Raw genomic sequence first — 25,606 nt, forward strand, 5'->3', positions numbered from 1 at the left:
TTTCACAACAAAAAACAAAAATCACATACAATATATCCATTACTTTTACACAAGCACAACACAATATCAAGCGTGATAGAAGAAAGAAAACAGTACAACTCACCGATCCTACAACAACCAAAACATCAAGGTCAAACAAAAACAGTCAAATCCTTATGTAAAAACAAAAAAAACAGACTTCAATATACAGAGAACTGTGCTTAAACTAATATCAAGGGGACACAGAAAAAATATCAATATCACAACAAGATAGCACAAAACAGATTCACACATACTTTCTAATAATATGGTCAGAAAATGTAAAAGTAAAGGTCACAATTAACATCATTGGATTTCACTTTAAGCACAGTCCACTGAATACACATCACTATGCACACTAACTCTGGTTATATTCTTATCTAAACAATTGCCCCCCCACTGCTTCACATGTTTTAAACAGTAAGCCACTGGCAGTTCAACAATCTGGATAAAGCATCAGACACACATTCTATCCAGCAAGAGAATGCAAATGAGTTTCCTGAGAACACTCGAGGAGCCAATTATTTTTCGATTTAGGCACTCAGATTTTGCAAGAAAACCAAGTGAAATTGTACTTGGACATTCTCATATGCTGCTGAAGACATTATGTACTTTCCACAAAGATTATAACTCACAATGTCAAACAAAACAAGGCACACAAAAATCGAAAAACTGGTAACTGAATCTCAGTCTTCTTGCTGAGATGTCAAATATAATACAAGAAACTTTATCCTGTGAGCAATAATAAGAAAAATAAGTATTCACAAAGCTGATAATAGGTACACACACAGTGGGTAATCAATAGATCAAACAGAACTTATAACTTGTGCAACAGAGAGAGTTTAATCATCAGGAAAATGTACATGCAAAATTTGATACTATATGGAAGGTTGGCAACTCAAATTAAGCATGAATAAAAAAAGATTATATAAGATTAACGATGAAACAGCTTTAATACTATAATATATTGCACTGGTCATTTGCTTTCGGGGCATCAGAAAATTTGACAATCTTCATTCTTCTTTTTCAAAGTAGAAAGCAGGCATAAAAATAAGACAAAAAAGAAAATTTCTGTTAAGTTAAAGAATTATCATATAACCATACTTCCCCTAAACGGCATACTTTGAGTAAAGTTTATTATTTATAATCTTACAAAATAGAGCCATTTTAGTTCCTAAAAAACGCTCTGACAAAATCTACCTCATACAATAGTTATAAAACTCTATAGAGAGCCACATGATGTGATCAATGCACTCTACTTTATACTACGAAGTATAAAGTATCAGAGCATCTTCAATCTACTTTTGTAACTCTTACTTCAGAACACTCTAGCTAAAGCTCCATCATTGCATCTGTGATTTTTTCCCCCCCCACATATTTGGGACTTTTTCTGTCTAATGACCCTCTCAAATTCTTTTTAAGACACAAAAATGGTGACTACTTTGGTCAATGAGCAATGGCCACATACCTGCACTTCCATTCCATAAAAACTTACTACATTTATTACGGATTTCTGAGCAAAAAAATTGCTTTAATCACTTCAATCTGATTAGAAATACCTTGCAAAAAGAGCATTTTACAAGTGCATCTAATTTGCAGTTTCTTTGTCAGACAATGTTATGGCGCTCATATGACCTTATGCAGTTGCGAGCGCCGTAAAACCCTCTACTATAAAAAAAAAAAAAAAAGACAACGTTACTTATATTATACAAGTCAATGGAAAACTTTGACCAACCAATAGCAAAGCTTATTGTTACAGCATATTTTGTTGTGCTGACAATATGTGGAAACAAAGTATTATTTTTCTGAAAGTCAAGAAGGGAATGAATAACTTAAATGCATGTTCTACTACTTAAAATGAATATAAGTAGAATTTTTTTTCTCTAAAGACTGAAAATAGCACAACAACATATCACTCAGCATTACCGTACTCATACAGTTTATATGATGACATTCTCACTTGGCAAAACAAAGAACACATGTTAATTTTGTTAGGCCTTAGAGTTACAGAAAGGCGTTAAGAAGAAAAAATTAATGGAAATCACAGGTGGATGCAAAAAATATTGTACAATTTGTGGCCAGAATACATTACCAAAAAACTTCACCATAAATTGAGCATGACAAATTCAAGTGTCTCATTTAGGATGAATAGCAACTAAAAATGTTAAACAGAAGCTTGGGTCCCAATATACTTTACAGTGGAATCCTACATAAATGCATTCAATGCAAGTAAAAGAAACTAAAGCACTTTCATTTTGACATCTCAAAGTAGGCCAACAAACTTTTCCAGTCCAAAAAGGCAATGAAACCAATACCAAGCCACACAGACATTTTGGTGGAGAAGACATTTCCTGAAAGGGCACAAGGTACAGGAAAAGTTGTATCCCCAGACATGCCATTTTCAAATAATTAAGACTATGTTCTACTTTCATATGATTTCCCCCCCGCCACACACACACACACAAAATTATCTTTAGTTCAAGAAAGAATCATGTAGAGATTTTAAAGAAAACAACAAATGTCGAGGCAATCCAAATCCAAAACGATTTCGTTTAAAAAAAAAAAAGCCTGAAGTAAGTAACTAAAACCTTTTACATAAAGAATGACACTTAATGACAAACTTTCAAATAACAATCACATCGTCTCAACTCCTTCACATGACAAATGTTGCAAAAGAAAAAATAGTATGCACCACAAAATCACTAATACATGAAAGAAAATCCTTTTCAAATATTATCAAAAGTGGTTTTAACTCTGGTTTTATTATGCACTTGATAAAATGACAATCATGTAATGCTCTGCTGATCACTTTCCAAACCATGAGTAGCCCACTGACACAGTCACTCATAAATATATACCTTGCAATTCTTTGTCCTGAACAAACAATTCAATCAAATAGTTTCTTTTTGAAAAATTGATCAAACATAGGTCTATTTGGTGTGACAATGGTGAAAATAGATGTAGCCTATTCCACGCTCTTTAACTCACATTAAGCCAACATTTATATTCCGGTGTATTTTATTTACAGGACGCCTGGTGACCGAATCCCGAGTATTTAAGGGATACCCTTTATCGATCGATATTTTGGTGGTTTTTCAGTAACAAGCTACGGGAAGAGCAGAGCCAACAGTTGACCTACTTGTTTCGTTTCGTAAAAAAATTTGGTGAGGTTATGCGCGATATTTTTTAGCTGTAACGGACTTCAATCAGTCAGCCCCCGCATTGCGATAGATAATTTTATAACAAATTGGGTACCAAAAAAAAATTTGCTTAACCCCCAAACATTGCCATTTCAAAATGTTGATAATAATATAGACCATGAAGACAAATTCAATGCAGTTCTTTCCCCGTGAGAGCATTTCTTTCTTTCTTTTGTTGCATTTTCTTTCTTATGGCAGCTTTCAGTCTTTTTGTAGTTAACTGTTCAATTTTATATACCCCAAGACTGTCAGGCTGCAATGGTTGTTGATGTTGGGTGAAAATAGTTCAGGCTCAAGTGAGTTAAAGAATACAAAATCAAAATTACATAGAGCTTTTACCATGCTCTTTAAAGACAAAATCAAAACAGACATGTGTACACACAGTCAATCGAATCCTAGTACACAAACGACATGACTGGATATTCGCGCAACATACAGCCACAGCAAAAAAGGCCAACATTCAGATTATTCATCATACTTAAAAAGTTCAGGGGTCATGTGCAGGCATAAGAAAAGGAATGCTTTTAATTCAAAGTTAAACACACAAAAAAAAGAAAATATCAAATATCAACAACAACAAAAAATTAACATGAAAGGAAAGATCACAGGATACTGGTCCGTACCCCTACAACCACACAAAGTGTGAGAAATGTATCATTATTGAGTGATCTTGTTCCCATACAGCATGCCTCGCTGAGTAATATATGAGCCTTTGCCAATAGGTGGGGGTTTCATCATATACCTTACAAAATTCTTTCCTATTACAATAAAAATGGTGCTACAGCTTTGAAATTTGTTAGCGTTGTGCTTAATATGATGTTTCAGCTATGGGAGTAGAGAAATGGCAGTCGGGCCTTCAGAACAAATCTTACAAATATTTTTAGTTCTGAAATCGATTAATTTTTAGAATTCAAAACGTGACGCCCCGAGTTCGAACCTTTTCTGTTGTCAAGCTCAACAATGAAATAATTGCTGAGAAACTCGTCCTTCTAAACTTTTACTACGATAACTACTTTAATTGTGGTGCTATATCAGGAATAATGATATCTGTAGCTGTTTTTTGTTTGTGAGCCTTCTAGATTTTCATTTTCGAGCATAACTAGTGCAGACACTTCGCAAAGCAACTTCATTTCCCTGTGACTTTGTTTCTATCCTCCATTTTGGGTCCCTGGAACGAGCATAATATCATTCCATGTTTACTCTCAGCCCCAACTGATTCCGAGGCTGTGACCGTACGTAATTTTGCAGTAAACGGAAATCCCGCGACGCCTCGTGCTGTTATCATTTGTTATGCTCGAAAGAACCAATCAGAAAACGAGAAATAATAGTGGTGGATGAACGTGCCTTGTTACTGTCGACCTATTCAAAGCGTGTTGTTGTGCGATGCAAGACGACGAGAAGAATAACTATTAATGAGACGAATTCATATACGTTTTCTTATGTCATCATCAAATCTTAACATGTTATCTTAAAAAAAAGCTGCTACGACCGAAAACGGTTTCCACCCATTTAATTAAATTTAAACCAAGTAATGATTTTAACACTGCACTGCGTTACAATGGTCAAATAGTGGTTGAACTAGATGAGACCACGCGTGCTTGGCTAGATGTCAACGAGAGGGGAAAGTTTGATGTCAGTTCCAAAATGACGACAAACGTTTATCCATTATGTGTCATCGTTGTTATGTTAGAAAGATATTTGCTATTTTGCATAGAGTCATAGTAAAATGTGAATTAAGTGGCACTTTTTCATCATTAGCATGCATTATGAGTCAAACTGAATCTTCTGAATCTTTGTTTGCCAAAATTTTCAACAAATGAATTGAAATTTGAAAAAGGGAAAGTTTTTTCTTTCTTTCGGACATAACTATGATGACACAAATGCGAACACACAGACTTTCAGAATTTCTTTTTTCTGTGATTTTATATGCTCTTCATGCTTATGCTTGAAAATTAAAGCAATGAGCAAACTATTACAATAATTTTATGTTCCATAAGTTACTTTTCAGGGTATTCTTCATTTTGTGTTATCATAGTTATGTTCGAAAGATATTTGATATGGCCACCTCTATTCTCACCCGGAGTGAGAATAGTGCAGGCGAGTCTTGTGGCTATTCTCACCCGGTGTGCGTTCACCAAATTTTGCGTTCACCCTAAACCACAGAATTCTACACTGTGATAACAGAAAAATTGTAGAATTCTGTGCCGTGAACAAACGTTCCATTACAACTGTAGCCTACTAAAAGCGTACAATTTTGTCTGTGGGCAGTGGAGAGAGAGAGAGAAAGAGAGAGAGGAGTAGCGCGAGCATTTCCGGGCAAAACAAAATGGCGACCCGCGTAGTTCGGCTCGATTCGAAAAGTTAAATAGCCGTAGTATCTTTGTCTTTGTAGACAACCAAATTAATTTACTTTTGTGTTTTAACATCATTTTTTAACTTTGTTTTGGTCAATTTGATCGTCCACACCGATAGACAGTATTCAGAAAGAGACAGAGAGAGAGAGAAGAGGGGAGGAGTTGATCTTGCGAGAACTTCCGGGCAGGTGAGAATAGCCACTTTCATTTGATATATGGCACAGATTCAGAGTAAAATGTGAATAAAGTGGCATTTTTTCATCATTAACATGCATTGTGAGTGAAATTGAATCTTCTGAATCGTTGTTTGCCCAAATTTTCATAAAAGAAATTAAGATATGAAAACCGAAAGTTTTTCATTTCTTTCGGACATAACTATGATGACACAAATGCATCACAATGGCATTCAGAGTTTCTTTCTTTTTTCTGGGATCCTCACCATTCTATATGCTCTTCATGCATATTTTTAAAAATTAAAGCAATAAGAAAACAGTTAAAATAATTTTGTATGTTCAAATTCTAAAAAATATGTTATCATAGTTATGTCCAAATGAATTTGACTTGATGTTATGTAAAGCCAGTTACACAGCTTAGCATGTCGTCTGTAGGTCTGTAAATACATGTTTTTGTAGGAGGAGATATACATGAATAGAAAAATTCATGTAAAAACGAAATATTAAAAACTTTATCATCAACCATTTGTGCTACATTCTAGGTACCCACTTATTGGCAAAAGCTCATATGGAATCCAATAGCTTATCTTTTACTTTGGAAAATGTTCACAACCTTTATGCTTAGCATCCACATCATGCATTTCTTTGCTTACAGGAATCACGACAACATAGCAACTCAAATCTTATCGCATAAGTGAAATCTAATTTGAATACACCAGTAATCTGTTATTGCCTTCTGCACCAACTTACAATTCTCCATCAAAAACTTCAAACCTTTGATCAAAAATAAACCAAGAAATGTGGAGGTGCAAATCTTTATGACCTTTCAAACACGCACTTATGGCACTCAAATCCAGCATGTTGTGTAGATTACCTGTACGAAAAAGAAATTTAAAGAGAAATCTCAGTATCATATTATGTTATCCAACCATCTTGCTGAAATGACAATCAAACTTCACAACGTGCTAGTTCAATTAATCAAGCATTAGAAGGGAGTGGAAAGGTGGGGAGGGGAGAGATGTTTGAAAAGCAATAGAACAAAAGGCAAGGATTTCAAACCATTCACCACTGAAGACTTGACAACTACCAGACCTATTCGATAGGCAATCCAATCATCAACTTCTTCCTTGTTCTTCATATGAAGATGCCAGACAAGTTCACAAATATTAAAGTAGTCTGTTGAAGCGCCTCGCAAGTAGCCATTGCCAGAAAGATCTTGTCTCCACAGGGGTCTGGTCATGTGGCTCTTCTGGGTCTGTCACTGTCATGTATGGCATTCCTAGACCCCATGTTGTCATTGTTGTTGAGTTTGTTTGCTCCATGTAACCCTTGCGCTCATAAATACTCATTGTTAAACCGTTCATTTTCTTTATATTGAAGTTTAAAATCTTAATAGACTTACACATACAACACTTTAAAGGTAAAGCCTTTCAGTCTTCACCGAGGACATTCTAGGAAGGAGGACAACTATTTAGATTCTTATTTTACATAAACCTTAACCTTTAACATGTCTCTGTCCATAACAAACTGCTCCTCAAAACAAGCTAGCAAAACCTGGAGAAGCACTAATAGGAGAGCAAAAAACTACAGAATGGTGCAGTGGGTTCAAACAAATCTGACTTTCAAATTAATTTTTATGAACATAACTTTTATCATGTACTTCTAGCTCTATTCCCAGGGGGCCTTTATGGAATTTAAAAGGCTTACACTCTCCTTTTCATTATTGAAGCAAAGCAGATGATACTAGATATCCTCTTAGGCAGGATGTTAGCTAGCCTGTAGCAGGTTAAAAAAATCTCCAAGCACATGCCCACACCCAACTCTCACCTCATCCTTGACAGACAGAGGTAAAGTTGAGTCTGGTGAGCACCCTGTTGACACCATGTCATAAACAACCAATTGCATAAATGAAACCCACTGTCTTATAAACTCATGCCAACCTTTACCTAATCAATAATATAATACTGCAGACCCCACTCCTAATTTTTTATTTCCCACTATACCACTTCCTCACTTTTTTCTCACTACCGGTATATCACTTCCTCACTTTCTTTGTTAATCAACTATAATTCTTTTCCACAATACCACCCCTTTTCCCCACACACATTTGTGAGCGTGCCTGGTGAAAGGTACCAAAAGACGCATTTGTTCGAACCGAGATATCAGGCTTCAAAGGTCTTGACAAAAACTAAGTTCCGTTAAAAATGGATTGTTTAGGCATTAATAAAAAAGATTGGAGTTTCTTTTATTTTAAAATACATTTTTAAAGATGTTTTTGAACACAAGGTATATTCAGACCTGCCACTCTATGAAACCTCAAAATCGGGATCCCAGGGAGAAAAAATCGGGATTTGGTGAAAAAAATCGGGATCAACAGCAAATCACCAAGGTGACTCCAAAGCCGACTTAAAATTTTTCCAGGGGTGTCCATAAATTCCTTGGCCTTTATGCCCTCTGTGTGTCTTTGTTTGTTTGCGTGCGTGTTTGTGTGTGTGTGTGTGTGTGTGTGTGTGTGTGTGTGTGTGTGTGTGCGTGAGTGTGCGTGCGCGCGCGCGTGCATGCGTACGTGCGAGTTATCATTATTTTTTTAAAATCCTGAAGCATTGCGTCAAGCACTCCTAGTCCAAGGGTCTATACCCCCCCCCCCTACCAATAAGTCCCGAAATACATGAACTTAAGTTGACCCCGTCAACGGACGGTCCCCGACACGCAGAACTCACACGGCGATGATATGTCACGTGACGCGAATGCGCGATTGAAACAATTTATTTACTAACGGGTGCGACTAACTGCACGTTCACACAAAACACTCGGATGAGCGACAGTCGTTCTACTTCTAGGATAACGACGCCGGCCGACCGACCAAATATTCCAACATATCTCTTATCCCCCATGTGTTCAGACTAAAGCAACGACAACGGCCGTATGTTAGTCTTGTCAGCGCAGTTACATGTAGTTGTGTAAGGGTTAGAAAGACTGTCGCTCGTCCGAGTGTTTGATGTGAACGCGCAGTTACCAGACCTCGGACAAGGCTTGTTTTGAAAGTAACAGCGGGACTACGAATATTATCGATTATTAAATGTCCCAAATTGTAACAGTTACCAGGCTATCATCGGAGAATTCTGGGTGCGGGCAAAGATCACACAGAACTTGGGGCGAGTCAACTACTTAAAATAGTACTAAATGCGGCATCGATATTTCTGGAAATAGTGCTCCGAGTTCCTACTGACAAAAAGTTCGACGGGTGCTTCCCGCGATAAAGGAGAAGGCAGAGCAAGTTTTTAGAAAGATCCGGCACAACAGCAGACTGGGACAAAAAATCGGGATACACGCGATCAAAATCGGGAGGATTGAGATTTGGGGCAAAAAATCGGGATATCCCGACTAAATCGGGATGAGTGGCAGGTCTGTATATTGCATAATCAGTAGTGAGAAAATTGGTATTTCAGAGCAATCACTGCAGATGGTTTCTCTTGTCGACCCAATCACAATGCATACCAAAATTTAGGATATTCTCTCCCCTTTCTAATGGCTGGCAGAGCGCATGAATATCTAGAACATGTAAAGAAAGTGAAGCTTTGTGCATCCACACCCTTTTGTTTCTTTGGAGAGCAAACTTGTATCGCCTAGATCCATTTCTGCCATGCGCAAACCTATTTCTTGAAAATTCTTGTTCTAGGTGGTGGTAACCTTGTTTTGAAGACGTAATACATAAACACTTTGAAGCTGTTCTTTTATCGTAGCTGCTTTTTAAAGTTGGTTTGTGAGTAGTGAATGTGTTGTTGTCAGGTCATCTCAAAGCATATCTATTTGAAGCAGAAACAATGGGAAAACTTTAATGCCACTTTTCTCAAAATTTTGCTTCCGTACCCTGTCTTACAAAATCACCCATATCCCAAAAACTACAAAAAATATCGTAAAAATTAAAAAAGGATATTGTTCAAAAATTATCTTCATACATGTAAATGAGAAAAAACCCAGGATTCTTCAAGATGTGTCATTTGGTACCTTTCACCAGACACACACACATATAATATCTATATAATGTCACACATACACGCAAGTAATATACACATCTGGTACCTACTTCTTTCTTCCATTCATTTCAAAAACTGTGTAGTCATCATCGTCCTCATCTCCATCACCTAAAGGTTCCATCTCCATCCCACCTCCATCATCGTGCTGGGTTATGATTCCATATTTCCGAGATTTGGATCTTTTTCTCCTCAGTCTGTAAATGAGTACAAACAAAAATTAAGTTATGAATGACATATAAGTCTTGACACCATGAAATAATTCCCTGTGACGCACCCCAAAAAAAATGTTCTTACCTACACTAAAAGCCAGACTGCAACAAGAAATAGAACATCAGCTAAATCAATTCATACTTTTAAAGTGAGTGTATGAACTGTATCAAATCAGGCTAAAGACAATTCTAATCCCTCACAAGTACTGGTGAAGTGAAAGTTATCTCTGTGCAATTTGTTCAGCACAGCAGACACAAAAAGGACAACTACTCCAATATAATGAATTATTATACATCATGTAAAGACATTTCATTTTAATTTTTTTTTAAAGAGGAGAAATTAGCTCAAAAACCAAACATTTTCAGAAAATGGCAAGTGTGTGATCAATAATTGTACAAATAAGTCTGTGACTAAACATTTTAACATTATAACATCACTATAAAATGTAAAATAAAATTTGATTTGATTTTGACACAATTAAACTCATTGTACTAATAGAGATTCACAAGATTATAATTTTCAACAGCACTAAAATACAACAGTGTCCAGTAACGATAACACAGCATAAACCACTGCATAATAATTGTTCGTAATCCAAGGCTTCCAAAACCAGCTCAGAGGGACACAATCAATTAGGTCACAGAGATAGGACAGAGATCTTAAAGCAACATTCCGACTAAGCAAATTAAAGTAATTAAAAAGACTCCCTCACAGACTTCCATGAACTATGAAACTCTAGATTTGTCCCTGAAGTTCCTTGTGTTCCAAAACTGTAAGTCAAAATACACTTTAGATCAAAATAATTTTTCATCATTGAAAGTACAGGCACAGGTCAATCATGAATTAAAATAATTTGCAATCGTCTCCAAACTAAAATTAAAATTATATAGTAAAAATTAACATTGAATCATTGAATATATATATATATATAAAAAACAAAAATTTCTTCACTACTTACCTCAAAGCTCTTACGACAAAATACACCACCACTATCCCTGTGACTCCCAACAAAACATACATGGCTCGAAACAGCATGCCACTGTTATCTGTAATTGCTTTGAATGTGCCAAATCCTCCATCATTGTCAGTACTGGACCCCTCATTGCAAGTTGCAGTGCCATTGTGACACTTGATTTTGCCACTGCCATCAGTATCATTCACCTTGGCACTGCCCATTTCTGAGGGTTTCATTGCTGGAGCTTTCGTACTAGACTTGGCTGGCCCGGTGTCTTCTCTCGGAGAATTTGTGCCACTGCTCGAGGCAGCCACAGCTCTCAGCACTACCCCGGAATCAAACTTATTCTTTGCATTTTCAATTTTAGCTGCACTACAAAATGTTCCTCCGATTCCCAAGTCAATGGAAACCGGTAGCAAAACGGCAAATAGCCCAATGAACAAATAAAGTACTTTACAATGGGGCAACACTCTGATCCAGTTCATTTTGAAGCAAAACTGCAAACCTTTGCACTTTCAACGAGTTTACAAAACTAAGGTCCTAAGTGGCATGAGTTAAATGCTCATTCCTCAAACCTTTTTCAAAAGGAACTGTTCAGATACTTATGAATAAAGAATACTTTGGCAAGCAGTACTGGAGAGGAACTGTTTCTGTGCACCTGGGGACAAATTGAAAGAAAACGATCTTCAAATGAGAGTTCAAATTATCTCAGACCAACAAAAGTTTACATGATAAAGACAGCAGAGATATTTAAATGAGAATGAGACTTAAAAAGTCAGACTGCAGTTTGGGGGGGTCATATATACATATATATCACGTGCCATAAAGATTAAAGGTGTTACAAGAGCACAACATATTTAAAGAAAAGGAAGAGGCAAGATAGAACAATAGATGTTTGACAGGAAAGAAGGAACAAACTGCACCAAAGCACCCGCCAACCACCAAAACGAATATGAAGAAACCAGGCCAAAGACACATGTTACAAAAGAGCTTGCTTGCCAAAGAATGCTATGGTCAAAACTAATAACAGTACTGTTCAACTTGGGGATGCGAAATCAGAAATATATGCAGTCGAACCTGACATGATGGCCACCTGTACAAATGGCCACTTTCCATTCTCCTCCTTGTGTTTTTTCTCTTCACTGTGTAAAACGGTCACCTGTCCAACATGGTCGCGGCCACCTTATTTTATCAACCCAGTGTCAAATTTACCTAGCATGGTCACTCACTGCCTGATGCTTTGTCATAAATTTTGAATCGGCCCCTCATCCTGTGGATGGGCTGTTATAAAATCATTCACTTGTCATTCGTAATCCCTCCAGTGGATGTATTGTTTACCCAAGTTGACCAATGGGTAAGCCTAACAATAAATTTTCAACTGCTGGTGAGGGCAGTGTGATCTGCATAACCTATAAGCACTGCCCACAACTCATGCACAAATTGTGTGTGAGGTGACTGGTCACTGTTTTGTTTATCTAATCTGTAACAAAAAATGGACGCTGATGTGAACTTGCGACAGAAGCGCCACTCTTTCTACAAGTGGTGGTGACCTGTGTGTTTGTTTTACCAAGGCACTCTGTCTTCATAGTCTTTCTTACATTATATTTCGTTTATTTTACCCTTGCACAAAATCAGCAACAAAAAGAGAGCTTACCAAAAAACAACACAAAAAAACCCTTCTTACACCACCCACCTCCCTTTTCAAAAGAAAACAAAAACCCTTTAGACTTAGCCTTACGGCAGTCCTAATCCTGAGATCAGCCCCGGTTTGGACCTCGGAAGAGAATGGTTTGCTTTCTTCATTTTGATCAGTCCTGCTTAAGACGGCCACCTGTGTTATACGGCCACTTTTCTCCATGACAATGGGCGGCCGTTTTACACAGCTTTGACTTACAGTCAGTCCTTAAGACATGTTATTGTTCGGTGTGACAGGGGTTGTGAGTTAAAATATGGTGGCCGCGGCCACGTTGGACAGGTGACCGCTGTACATAAATAGAAAAAAACTCAAGGGGGGAAATGGAAAACGTCCGTTTGTCTACATTTTATAGCGGTGGCCGTCATGTCAGGTTTGACAGTATATATTTCAACCACATATTCGATTATAATGCTCTGTGAAACTGGTGTCTTCAACTTGAAAATTCTTTAATCTAATGTGTCAAAGGCAAAACAGGCCTTCTGATTAAATTAATGAATGGCAAGAGTCGACACCAAAGTTAACCCACAGTACATGGTTTTTAGCATAAAGCATGCTTAACTGCAAATTGACCAAAGCAACAGTGTATGAAACTTAATTTAAAATATAAATTTTGGTGGAATTGCGCTTCATGATGAAGCCAGTGTACTAATAAAATGACAACTCCTCCTTTGTTCTGTTTTAGTATCATTTAACCCCCCCCCCTCCCCCCCCCAATAAAAAGAACTCAACAAAACACCCAATTATGAATGGTGCAGCTGATCAGGTAGGCACGACGACTCGCATCCCCCCCCCCCCCTCCACACACCACCTAACCCTCCCCCAAAGATTGTGATTTGCGATAGCCATGACAATGCGCATTTCATGTTTGCAAGTGAGTGACGAAAAGACCGTCTCCATTTAACTTTGTGGACTTGGAGTGTGATGAGATGACTGCAACGTCTTGACTGCACCGGTGTGACGAAATGACTGGTACCCGGAAAGAAGGAGCAAATAACACCAGAGCTACCACAAACCATCCCTTCCCATGAAAAGAATATAGATACAGAACAGAAAAGAAACATTAACAAATTATTTTAGAGAAGTTCTGGACCAGAGGAAGAGCAGAGAAAGCTGAAAGCCTGTCTCAAGAAACTGTTTGGATTGCAATCCATTCCACCAGGACAAACTCTATGATGCAACATGCACATCAAAAGTTAAAAAACAATCTAGATCAGATCAGACCAGTGACTAGAATCTAGACCAGACACATTATTTATTTATATTTAGTCTTTCAGCTCTTGAGTTGGAGCAAATCTTTTGTTCTAGACTCTGGGACTTTTAAAAGTTAAATCGTGAGAATGTAAGTTCGTGTAATACCAAATTTGTATTGGTAGATCTAGTAGTCTAGTAGTTTCAGTTATTGAGTTACGACAACCATACACACACTCCTAACCCCTTGACGTATTACTGTTTTAGGCCACCCCAGGTGAGAATAGCTCATGACCCGTTATTCTCACCCCCACCCTGGTGTGGGCATGAAGCGAAGCCGCCCCCCCCCCCGGCCGATAAAATCACCTAGGCCCTAGGTGGCTAACCGGTCTCTATTAAATTTTTTAAAATCAAATAGCCTTCTTAAAATTAGGCTATATTTAATAATTGAGAGGACCAGTAGGTATCAGATGCGTTTTGCTCTTGACATTTAGTTCTTGCATAACCATACTGGAATGGCAAGTCTTTTTTTTTTTTCACTATTGTTTGCTGTTCATGGTGTGAAATGGCCTTCACCCAGCCCATTAAACTTTATAAACTAAACTGAAACTTCTACAACTTATAAATAAGTTATTCTCTGTGCTGTCCTGTGTGTGTCTGTGCTATAGGCCTACTATAGCACACCTGAGGGGTGTCTCACCCCTGGTGAGAATAGCCACTTCCTTTTTTTAAAGTCTGAATTCATCAGGGTTCAGGTCAGCCCTAACATTTGTGGACTGAATCAAACACTAGCCAACAAGACAAATGAAAATAAAATGTTCCAAGCTGGATGGAAGACTGTCACTCTGTCATTACAACGCTGACTCTGCCCACATAAATTAAACTCTAGAAAATCTAGTAGTGTACCTGTTGTAGCTTACGAAAAGTTGAGTAACAGCCTGCATAGATCTAGTAAGTAAAGGCCTTAGGGGCCAACTCTATTCCGACTCGAGTCCGAATATGGATTTTATCTATTTGGACTCGGGTCCGAAAAAATGTTTTATTTATTCGGACTCAGCTTCAAAGTGAGTTATGTGAGTGTAAAGAGGTTACATAATATAACTGTCGTCGGAGGATTTTACGTAAAGCCAGAATTAGAACTAGAATTACCTACTAGGATTGTGTAATTGTGTCAAAAGTCAAAAGACTACACTCTTATTGCCCAATGGCAGTGTCTAAATACACGGTAACCGACAACTCAGGGTCTTTCCACAACCACTACAGCATCATTATTACTTCCACCACCATTTGTACACGCTTTATTTCATTTTGTTGAGTGTTATAGTTTTTCTGTAATTAATTGTCTTAAAAATCACATTGCAAAAAACCGACAGCCGAGGGCTCTTCCCAGCACCTCTTACCACAGCAAGCCGAGAGTACATGATCGCTAAGCGCAATCTCATAGGTCGACATAATTAACTTTGCCCCCCAGCAAGGTCAACTGAACTTGGTTGTTCTGTTCATAATACTAATGACGTAGGGAGGGCCAGTTTAGATAGTATAGATCTAGTAACTGGATATTAAAGCTCACGTCTCGATTGGTATAATTATAATCAAAAATTTTTTCATAAATGCTGAAAATATTTAGGAACAAGGATCGGAAGTCGGAACGGACGTCATGCTGGACTCAATATAGAGTCCGAATATAATTTTTGTCTATTCGGACTCGAATCTGAAGAGTCACTTCAATAAGTAAATAGCAAGAGACAAGGACAAGAGACTAGGACTAGAATCGGGCGGGTAACTTTGTGCCCCGGACTACCCAGAAGAGTGATTTAATTTTCATATAAGCCGCACCTTTTTTTATCTGGTATACTAGGGAATTGCTTGTTACCGTCTCTAGTCCCTAGTGACCCTGCCGTGACCCTTTGACTGTGCTATCTGGACAGACCGAGTTGGTACTACAATATTATAACCACTCGCACCCACGTACGATGTGAGTCCCCGGGAAGCAACATAAGGGCATGTTTTTTGGATTTTTTAACGGACTGGATGAAATTATCAGCCCGTTCGTATGCTCTCTCCCTCTATCTCTTTAATCTCTCTCTCTTTCCCTCCCTCCTTTGCATGTTTCTCACTCATTGATCTGCTATTTGCAGTGTGCCTCAATAGTCGATGCAGACTTCGCGCTGTTGAGGCTAGAGAGATGAGCAGAGTAAGCCTGATTCCCCATTTCTAGAATCTGCATTTGTTGCCATTTTTTTGCTCAAAAGTTGCCATTAATTTTCAAGCTTTCAACTCTCTGTGACAACGTATATAGCAATATGTTGAGAGAGGTAACAATCTAAAGCACCAGAATTTCTTTTGCTCTTCGTTTTAAGCATCCAAATTATTTGTAGTCCCCCAGAGTGTAAAAACGTGAAAAATAAAGGTTTCACAACAGAATGAAATCAAATTTAGAACAGCACGGATAAATAACCACAAAAATTAACAAAATCCGAAGATTGGTTGTTTTAACCCTAAACGTGTGTAATTCAAGAAAAAGTACAGGATATTACATGTAAATTAAGGAATCACACTATTAGGGCGTGCCAGTGTCAGTATTCGGTTTTGGTGGAGACATGCTCTAACATAACACATTTATATTTTTAAAAAGGTAGGAACAGCATCAAATTAAATGACATTACGCTGTATAAACACAAAAAAAGAAAAACAAATCATCACAACAATTTTTTTGAAAAATTAACATACCAACAAATTAAAACACAACAAAGAGGGAAAAATATATAAAGACAGACAGCAATATAAATAGTATGTAATGTAATGTACTTATACCCTCCGCATGAAAATACAAACACATGGATATCTTTAAAAAATATCAAAATACATGTCTTATATGTTATGAAGTGGCTTTGTGTTTTGTCTTTTTTTGAAAACTGCAAAAATCGCGGCCGCGATTCACAGACCAAAAAATGCCAAAAATCATGGCCGCGACCTGCCTGTTGATATCCACCCATTGGCGCTCATATAAACTTCTGCAGTTGCGAGCGATGAAAAACCTTACTAAAAAACTAAAATCTCTCCCTCTCTCAGAGCATACAGAGTGATTGTTTACCACAAGGGTGCGGCTTACACAAAAGTGATTCTATGCAACTAGGCGAAAGTGGAGCTACGCAAGAAGGACAGCCGCAACCGATGACTATGACTGTGTTGTGTGGGCAAATACAAGAAACAACAAGCATCACTTCTTAGAACTGCCAAACGGCCTACGGTGGAAAGAGTTCCAGCAAGAAGGCAAGCTATGTAGGGAGGTGAGGATATGTGGTTTTCGGACAAAAGTACTGCCAAACGGCCTACGGTGGAAAGAGTTCCAGCAAGAAGGCAAGCTATGTAGGGAGGTGAGGATATGCGGTTTTCGGACAAAAGTACTGATCCACAACCAGGCCCCGAAGATGTTGTGCTTGTCAGGTATTATTCAACGCTTGCTGCAGACTCACAATACAGCTGCCCATGCATGCATGCAGCCGCCGCATCACTTGGGTGGAGAAGGGACCAGCACATCTTGTCAGTGAACACAGTTTGAGGATAGGGTAGCTCTTGTGGAGTACAAGGGAACGTGGAAGGGTGTTCGGCCACCGCGTGGCAATTCAAAGATGCACAAAGGATGTTACGCCCGCACGGCAGGAACTATCATAGATCAGACTGCCGCCAACCGACACATGCCGCCCAATGTACTCTACACAAAGACGGTCAGTCAAAGCCAGGGGCAACCGATCAAGCTACAACCGCGGAACAAGCAGCTGATCAAGAAGAAACAACGAGCTGAGCGCCAAAAATGAGACGGAGTACAGGGTACATCCGAGGGCAACCCGACAGACCAAATGCTGAATTTAACAAGCCTCATCAGCCTCCGCGACTTCCTCCAATGCATTCAGTACAAGATGAGTGGCGCAGCAGTGGCGCCCTCTGTGATTCTCTTCCACGAAGACCAAATTCAGAATCTGAAGGCCTTCTGCTGCAACGGACGGACAGTACTGGGAATTGACAAAACGTATAATCTTGGCGATCTCTTGGTAACAGCCTTAAACTTCAAGAATCTCTCCCTTAGAAAGGAACACAATGACCAGCCGCCAATCTTCGCCCGGCTGGTCTTTCTTTATTCAACAGGTATGTTTGACGATTTCTTCTACTTTTTGTCCACCGTGGCAGCGGCACTTATGGAACCTGGAGGAACCCCATCATAGGCACCGACGTAGAGAAGGTGCTAACGCGGGCAGTGAGAGTGGCCTTCCAAAACTGCAGGCATGCTCTATGTACTCTCCACATGAAGAAGAACACTATTCAGCATCTTCGTGATAAAGTGGGAGTGGAAACTAGGAGAAGGAACATTCTCATTGGTCTGATTTTCGGAGAACAAGGAGTTATCAAGTCGGCTAACAGAGCAAACATGACATGAGAGTAGCAAGAGCAGCAACCCAGTGGCCAGCAGAGGACATGGCATATTTCCTTAAACTCGCTGATCAGTTGAAGGAAAACGTTCTCAGGCTTTTCTGGGAAGGGTGCATACCAACTTCAACCTGGACAAATAACAACGCAGAAAGCTTGAATGCAGTCCTTAAACATCTCGTGTGATGGACTCCTAAACAACTTCCACAGCTGGTTGATGTCCTGCGCAATCTTGTTCTCACACAGAATGCTGATCACAGCGTGTGCTTCTGGGGATCGGAGAACATGTCCTGGCACTGTCACATGCTCATGTCGCCAGAGCAGTGGAACACACTGGCAGCCATTGCGGATGCTGATGCGGCCTGCGCGCAGAGCAGGAACAGGTGAAAATACACTCACAGTCAACAGTACGCCAAGCAAGTTTTTATTTTCCCTCTGTTGTTTCTTTTTACTTGTTACTTTTTCTCTGCACTCAATGACCATTATTGTGTCGATGTGCTTCTCTTTACTCAAGAGAAAAATAAACAAAAAACCAAAACAATACTATTCACAGAAAATAGACGTTGATAATAAACATTACTTTTCAGGGCATTCCACTAACAGAAAATATACGTCGAAAGTAAATCACTCTTCGGGACAATAGGGGTAAATCTAGTCTGGGGCACAAAGTTACCCGACCTGACTAGATCTAGAATCTAGATTTCTAGATATAGCTCTAGATTCTAGTACTAGTACTACTAGTAGTAAGTCTGGAAGCTCAACTGTTGTGTTTGTTGTTAGCGATCCAGTAGCATCTGAGCGTTAAGTCTTCTGCATGATGCCATTCAGTAATAGCTGCATGTCTGTTCTAATTGTTGTCTTGAGGAGTAGAGGCAATTAGATGTGTGGGGTAGCTTAGAAAGAAAACATCCCCTTAAATCAGTTAGTTTTCTACAGAAGAACAGATGATGTTTCTACTGTCTCTGAGGGGTAGTCACATAGTGGGCAGGCAGCAGACTGCTTCACTCCAATTCGGTAGAGATGTTGGTTGAGGGGTACATGTTGTGTTCGAAGTTGGAAGATTATGGATTGATCTCCCATCTTCAACTCATTGATTGGATATTGACCAGTGGTTTATTCATGTGGCCATACATCATCCTTCCTGTCGTACCTGTGGCCCAATCATTCATCCAGTTTTCCTTGAGGTTTGACTTGATCATTTGGCAGCAGGTGGTGTAATCAGTAGGAATTTCAGGCTGAGGGAGGCTAGCTCCTTTCTTTGCTAGAGCATCAGCTCTTTCATTTCCTGGTATCCCAGTGAGGGCAGGAATCCATTGAAGGACTACTCTGACTTGGTGCCTACTTATCAAATTATGTAGACTCCAAATCAAGTGCAATATATCTTTGTTCACATCAGTCCCACTCTCAAGGGTCTCTCGTGTTGAAAGGCTGTCTGTAAAGATAACAATGTCTGTGGTAGCAAGTGGGTTAATGTCAAACAAGTAGTTGATGTAGTTTGCTGTGTTGGTGATAGCCTGTTGTTCAGCAATGAAATTGGAGCAGAAGGACCTGCTGGAATTAAAGACTTCTTTTTTAATCCCACTAGGCAAGTTGATCACTGACCCATATCCAGCGTTGATTGTTGCCTTAAAGGCAGATCCATCAGTGTATGAGTGGATCCATGTCGGTGGACAGGAATCAATTCGTCGCCCATCTCACAAAAGGGCGTATCGTCAAAATTACCGGTTTTGAGTTAACACCACCATGGTGTGTCTGGTAGTGAGATCTATCTACTCTCAAAACGGCGTATCGATAGCTTTAAAAATGGCGGAGTTATGAGCAAAAAGCATTTAGCCCTATAGCTCTCGGGCAGGACACTGCATCTCACATAGAGGCGTATATGCCTTCTTACGCCCCTCTGTGAGAATATATACGGAGGCATGTGACCGCATACGCCATGGTATAAGATGTTTCCTTTTGTTTTCTTACTTGTAAATGAGGGGGATGCATCTCATTTCATGTTTAGTAGTCTTGCGATTCTTTCTCACTGCATCATTGAGGGACTTTTAGGCGCTTCCGTATCATTAGTTCAAGTTGACAGTGTTGTTTTTGGTACCTGTGCTTCAAATTTCATCTTTGCTTTCAGCGTTTGATGTTCATGTACCCATAAAGTGATAGTATCTTAGCTCATTTATAAGCTTATAAACATTCACTTTTAAAAATATTTTCTACAAGTAAAAGTTTTAATTAGGTCCATGAGTCCCCAAAGACGTGGTATTGCAGAAAGTTCTGATTATATTGACGATTAAGATGCAGACCCGTCTTTCCAACCTGGTGGTTTCTGTGTCATGTAAGAAGGACATATTTGCAGCTTGTTGAAGGTGTGTATTGCTCCTGTGCTATACATACAGTCACTTTGTGGAAGAAACGGGCTCATGGTAGTCTTTAAAAAAAGCCACATAGCATCATGAGTAGAATACGGATAAAACCAGAAGAGAAACTCGGTCGTCGTTGGATATTGTACTCAACCTGAAAATTTCATGACAGAAGGTGCTGTCAAAGAAGTGACTGCTCAGAAAGGTCCACAGTCCAATAAGTATAAAGAAGCTTACCATAAAGGACATCTTGGAGAGGAGTTCCTTAGCCCTATAACGGCAACACATTTCGGCGCCCACAGGATTTGAGACAGGTATGAATTTGAAAGCTATGAGAAATATGGTCGAAGCTATCATACTATTGCGAATGAAACACACGAGGAAATGTTCCAGCAATATTACAGACTTGAAGACCATTTATCTATAACGTGAGTTTGTTGTTGGTCACATTGACTGCTCTGAATCTATGAAAGGGACGAGCTGTTCTCTCGGACAGAAGACCAATACATATTACTTGACTGTCGATGAGTACCGCCATCTGTAACACAATATCAGCTGAAACTATTGAAGTAGAAAAAAAGAGGATGATGATGCCCAGCAACTGTCAAAGAAAGAGATGAAAAACTTCCCACCCTTATTAATGCTCATATTGCGAGGTTCCCCGCTGTTGACTCACATCACTGCTGTAGGTCAGTTTCGAGTTAAAAGGACTAGCTCTCAAACCTGAACTGAAGAGGAGACAAAACAAAGGCTGAACAATCGCATCCACGGAAAAGCCAAAGTGAGAAAACTTAAAGAAGATAGATGCTTTCAGCTGCAATATAATCACAAACTGAAGTGATATTATGGAACAGACTCAACAGAGACTATTCAATAACTATTTATTTCCTATAAACCCACAGTACCAGTGATCTTTAAGCCCCAGAAAAATCAAGTCAAAGACGTTCCATTGAACAGCCTAAAAACTCCCTATAGCCAAGTATACTTTTCATCAGACTGGAGGAACACACATTGTTCTTCTAACTCCCCCACATTTATCTTATGACAGGTTACCACTTGCACTGTGTTTTCGCGTTGAAGTGCCTTTCCAGATCATTTTAATCTTTCTTAACAAACTTTATTTCATTATATTTCATTGATAAACAAAGTATTATGGGCTAAAACGTTTATAAAGTATTACACAAATTCATTACACATGCTCAGAATTTATCTTTCTACTAATATTGTTGTTGTCTAAGGATGGTGCGCAGTTCTGAATGAAATTTTATACTCATTGTATTGTGCAAATTCTTATAATACCTTGAAGACAAGTAAGAAAGCTTAACTCTTTAAGTTATTTACATTTCATATAGTGGAGACCCCAAATCTGTTTCATTTTCTTTTTCTTGTCGTTTTTCACTCCCCAAAATAGATCACTTTGGCATATTGAGTTGATAAACCTGTTCAATAATCAAGAAAAAAATCCCTTTCCTCTATTACCAAACGATGTGGCGTATTGTCAATCTTGTGTCTTTACGGACATAATTATGTTCTCACAAACAGGCGTATATGCTATTGTAGACCATTTCTTAAAAAACTGATGATGCAATACCTATAACCATTATAGGGAATGATAAATCTGTGGTTGTACTAATATCTCGCCAAAATTTAAGCGAAAAAACAAACGGTTACGCCACAGCAAGAACTTAAAAAGTGTCCAAAACTTTAAAACGCTCTCCTGAAAAATGCCAAAAATGCACTTACGCCCTTTTGTGAGATGGAAGACGAATTGTTTCAAGGGCAGAATATTTTAGTGACACAGGAAATGTGTTTTTATTGCTCTTGTCCAAAAGTGTTTTCCTAATTTCTGGCTTTGCTATGGTGAGATGTGGTGGGAGAGTTGAGGAAACTCTTTCCAGAGGCTCTCGTCTTTCAGGGAGGTAATGATTTTCTTGGAGATTGAGGACAGTGTCAAGTACAGATTTTGTATTTTTTAGTCTTTGATTAGGTTTCCACTTGTCAACAAGAATTTTATTTGGGTGGTTATTTTTTAGCCTTTTAGATCTTTCATAAACTTCTTAAGCTGCCTGTTTTCTTTGAGTTTCTAAAAGCTCAATATTTGTGTGGACTTCTCAGGCCGCAGTCGGTGAGGATCTCATTCCGCCAGAGATAAGACGAGGAGCTGGGTTTTGAACGGTGTCCATCGAGTTCTTTGTAGTTTTACTGCAGCTCAGATACGAGAATATAATACAGAGTGACTATTTCTCAGAACATTCAGGAAAATAAACTGATCTCTATTGCTCTGAACCGTTTCCGTTCTCGAGATTTTTTGATTAATTGTGAGATTTAAGCATCACCTTTCATTGTGCCATTCTGCGACGACTGGGAAGAAGCATTTGTTTTTAGCATCAAATTCAATTTATAGACCTAAAGATTTATACTTCAGCTGTGGTTGGGGCAATGTTCCCGGACTATACTTCATTTGAAAATGCCTTCAAAAGGTACTGCGAGAAAACAAGACTGCTTGACCTTGGCCGTAACCTATTTTGCATTTATTCAACCCTAAAGCAAAAGGTTGCAGCTCTTCGGACTCGAGTCTGAACAGCCTCCCATGGCTATTCGGACTCAAACTCCAATGCATGTGCACAATCACCAGGTGTACTGGGTGTGAGGCAATTCGACCTTGGCCTTCCTCGGTTTCTACGATCTGACCAAATTTTTCGACACAAATTAAGAAAAGTATTAATGACGTCAAAAGTGAACAACAGTTGCAAAATCTGAAATGCTACACGACAAAGGCAAACAGGGGAAGGGAAATCTGAGCTCAAAGCAGTTTAGTAGGAAAAAATTGAAAATCAAAGTTTCAGAACAACAAAGGATTATAACTGTCAATATATAATAACTATCACTTGGTGGTCTAAACCCGCTTTATTTAACTCGAAAGACAAAATCATTGATCATTTAGAAGTAAAGTTTGAAATTAAGAAGAGAAAAAAGTTAAAACCCTTCCAAAGGGAACAAAAGTCAGTTATTCAAAGTAATAGTGGTCTAAAGGAAAAGCTTTTCTACAGCAGGATAAACAGTACACATTATTCTGATAGTGTTAGACCAGCAACAATCCTTCTACTGTTTCTACAGTATTGTGGTTTGAGTCCGAATAGCCACGGGAGGCTTTTCAGAATCGAGGAGTCCTTCTCATGTCTCATGTGCATGTAAACAAAACAAAAATACCCCCCCCCCCCTCGTTCCCCACGTATACACACACACACACACACACACAAAAGCGCACACGCTGGGGCCACTCCATTCGCATTATTATCAACAAATCTGGAGAACGGAAACCGTTCGGAGAAATAGAGTTCAAGTTTATTTTCCCGAGCATTCAGAGAAATAGAGCCGGCCTAATATAATGGTAATATGGTAGATCTAGATTATTAGATATAGATCTAGATCTATTCTATTCTAGAATAGATCTAAATCTAGATCCTCTAAGTTTCATTTTCTTCAGAAACTCTGGGAAACGGTTGTTTTTTACTTTCCCTCCCCTGTCTCACACTTAGCTACCAGTAGTACATTTTTTACTAAACATTGATGCGCTGAACACAAATCAAGTTTATTTCTGTTGCAAGTTAATAGTTTTTGAAATATCTGATTTTTCTTAATCGAGATAGACATGCTTTGGACCAATGGGAGGTTTCCAGAGGGCAGGCCCCCTGAGTAAAAGAAAATCTGGGGGGTTCCACTGGGCATGTCCCCCCTGTTTTAACCCATAATTTGATATTTTACAGAAATATTTGAAATTTTCTTGAAAATAATTGGTTTGCGACAATTTCCAAGCCTTCTTTAGAAGGCGCTTTTTCGGTAGTTCCCACCCGCAATTGTTATTCGCCGGTTTTGGCCTCAAGAGTAGGGGGGTTTCAGTGTGGCTTGCCCCCCCTGACCTCCTAATAAAAACATGGAGGGGGGTTTCAGGGGTTTTGCAGTTGTTAGGTTTGATATCTCAGCTCACCGCGCATCAAATGTATAGATCTCGATGTAGATTCTAGGTCAGGCTCAAATGAGGGGGGTGGGAACTACCGAAAAAGCACGTCTGCCTTTATGTGTTATATGTGCAGCAAACAGTACTGCAGTGTCTGCAGTTTGACTGGTGCTTTTTCGGTAGTTCCCACCCCCCTTATTTGAGCCTGACCTACTTCTAGATCTAGATCTAGATCTATACGTTTGATTCGCGGTGAGCTAAGATCAAACCTAACAACAGCAAAACATTAAATTGTGGTAAAATTCAGGGGGGCATGCCCCCCCTGAAACTCCCCTTCCTATTTTTTTTTAGGTCAGGGGGGCAAGCCCCCCTGAAACCCCCTACTCTTGGGGCTAAAACCCATGAATAACAATTGCGGGGTGGGAACTACCGAAAAAGCGCCGTTTGACCCCCCAAGCAGAGCATCTGTGTGACGTGTGCAGGAGTGAAAGTAAAAATTTACCAGGGAAACCTCCAACATAAATGACAAAGAATTAGAAAATCTAGATCTAGATTCTAATCCATAAAGAACATAGCCTAGATCTAGAATCTAGATCTAGAATCTAGAGATCTAATTGGTGGCAGATTCTCTACTCTACACTCTACACTACAGTAGTGACACGGTCCACACAGTACTGACTGTCAGTACTGTACAGTACAGATTCAATTACAGAACACTTGTACGTTCTAGAGATCTATCTTTCCTGGACGGTTTTGTAACATACTTTGATATTATCGCCCATTCACCCAACAAGATTCACCAAAGCCACTTACAGAGTACACCTGCTGCTGTCACACGACATTAGCTACACACATTAGTCATTAGTGACATGATACGACTTCTGCATGGACAGGAGATCGAGACCATTCGTCGTTATTGTTGTGCTGGCTAATAGGCCTACTGCTGGCAAATGAACACACAATAGTCCAGATTTTTGGAGATCTTTGATAAAAGTTTTTACAAGTCTCAACTTGTGTGAATGAGTTTATAATACTTCT

The 25,606-nt window shown here is 39.0% G+C and overlaps 1 protein-coding gene across 1 annotated transcript; it reads right to left on the reverse strand.

The window, feature by feature from the left end:
- Window positions 1-5,988: 5,988 nt before the first annotated feature.
- Window positions 5,989-25,526, reverse strand: LOC101856954 (membrane protein FAM174A). The gene is made up of 4 exons (XM_005093427.3): window positions 25,382-25,526; window positions 10,951-11,605; window positions 9,833-9,976; window positions 5,989-6,619 (listed from the first exon to the last, which is right to left on the reverse strand). The coding sequence occupies exons 2-4, from the start codon at window positions 11,430-11,432 to the stop codon at window positions 6,616-6,618; spliced, it is 630 nt and encodes a 209-aa protein (XP_005093484.1). The 5' UTR covers window positions 11,433-11,605; window positions 25,382-25,526; the 3' UTR covers window positions 5,989-6,615.
- Window positions 25,527-25,606: the final 80 nt, after the last annotated feature.

Source organism: Aplysia californica, unplaced genomic scaffold (genome assembly GCF_000002075.1).
Source record: "Aplysia californica isolate F4 #8 unplaced genomic scaffold, AplCal3.0 scaffold00063, whole genome shotgun sequence".
Classification (NCBI taxonomy): domain Eukaryota; kingdom Metazoa; phylum Mollusca; class Gastropoda; order Aplysiida; family Aplysiidae; genus Aplysia; species Aplysia californica.

Bases quoted from the DNA above. Each gene is read 5' to 3' on its own strand.
- LOC101856954 (XM_005093427.3), bottom strand. From the start codon at position 11,432: ATGAACTGGATCAGAGTGTTGCCCCATTGTAAAGTACTTTATTTGTTC. The intron at 9,977-10,950 runs GTAAGTAGTGAA...ACTCATTTACAG, and splicing joins TTTGTCGTAAGAGCTTTGAG to ACTGAGGAGAAAAAGATCCA.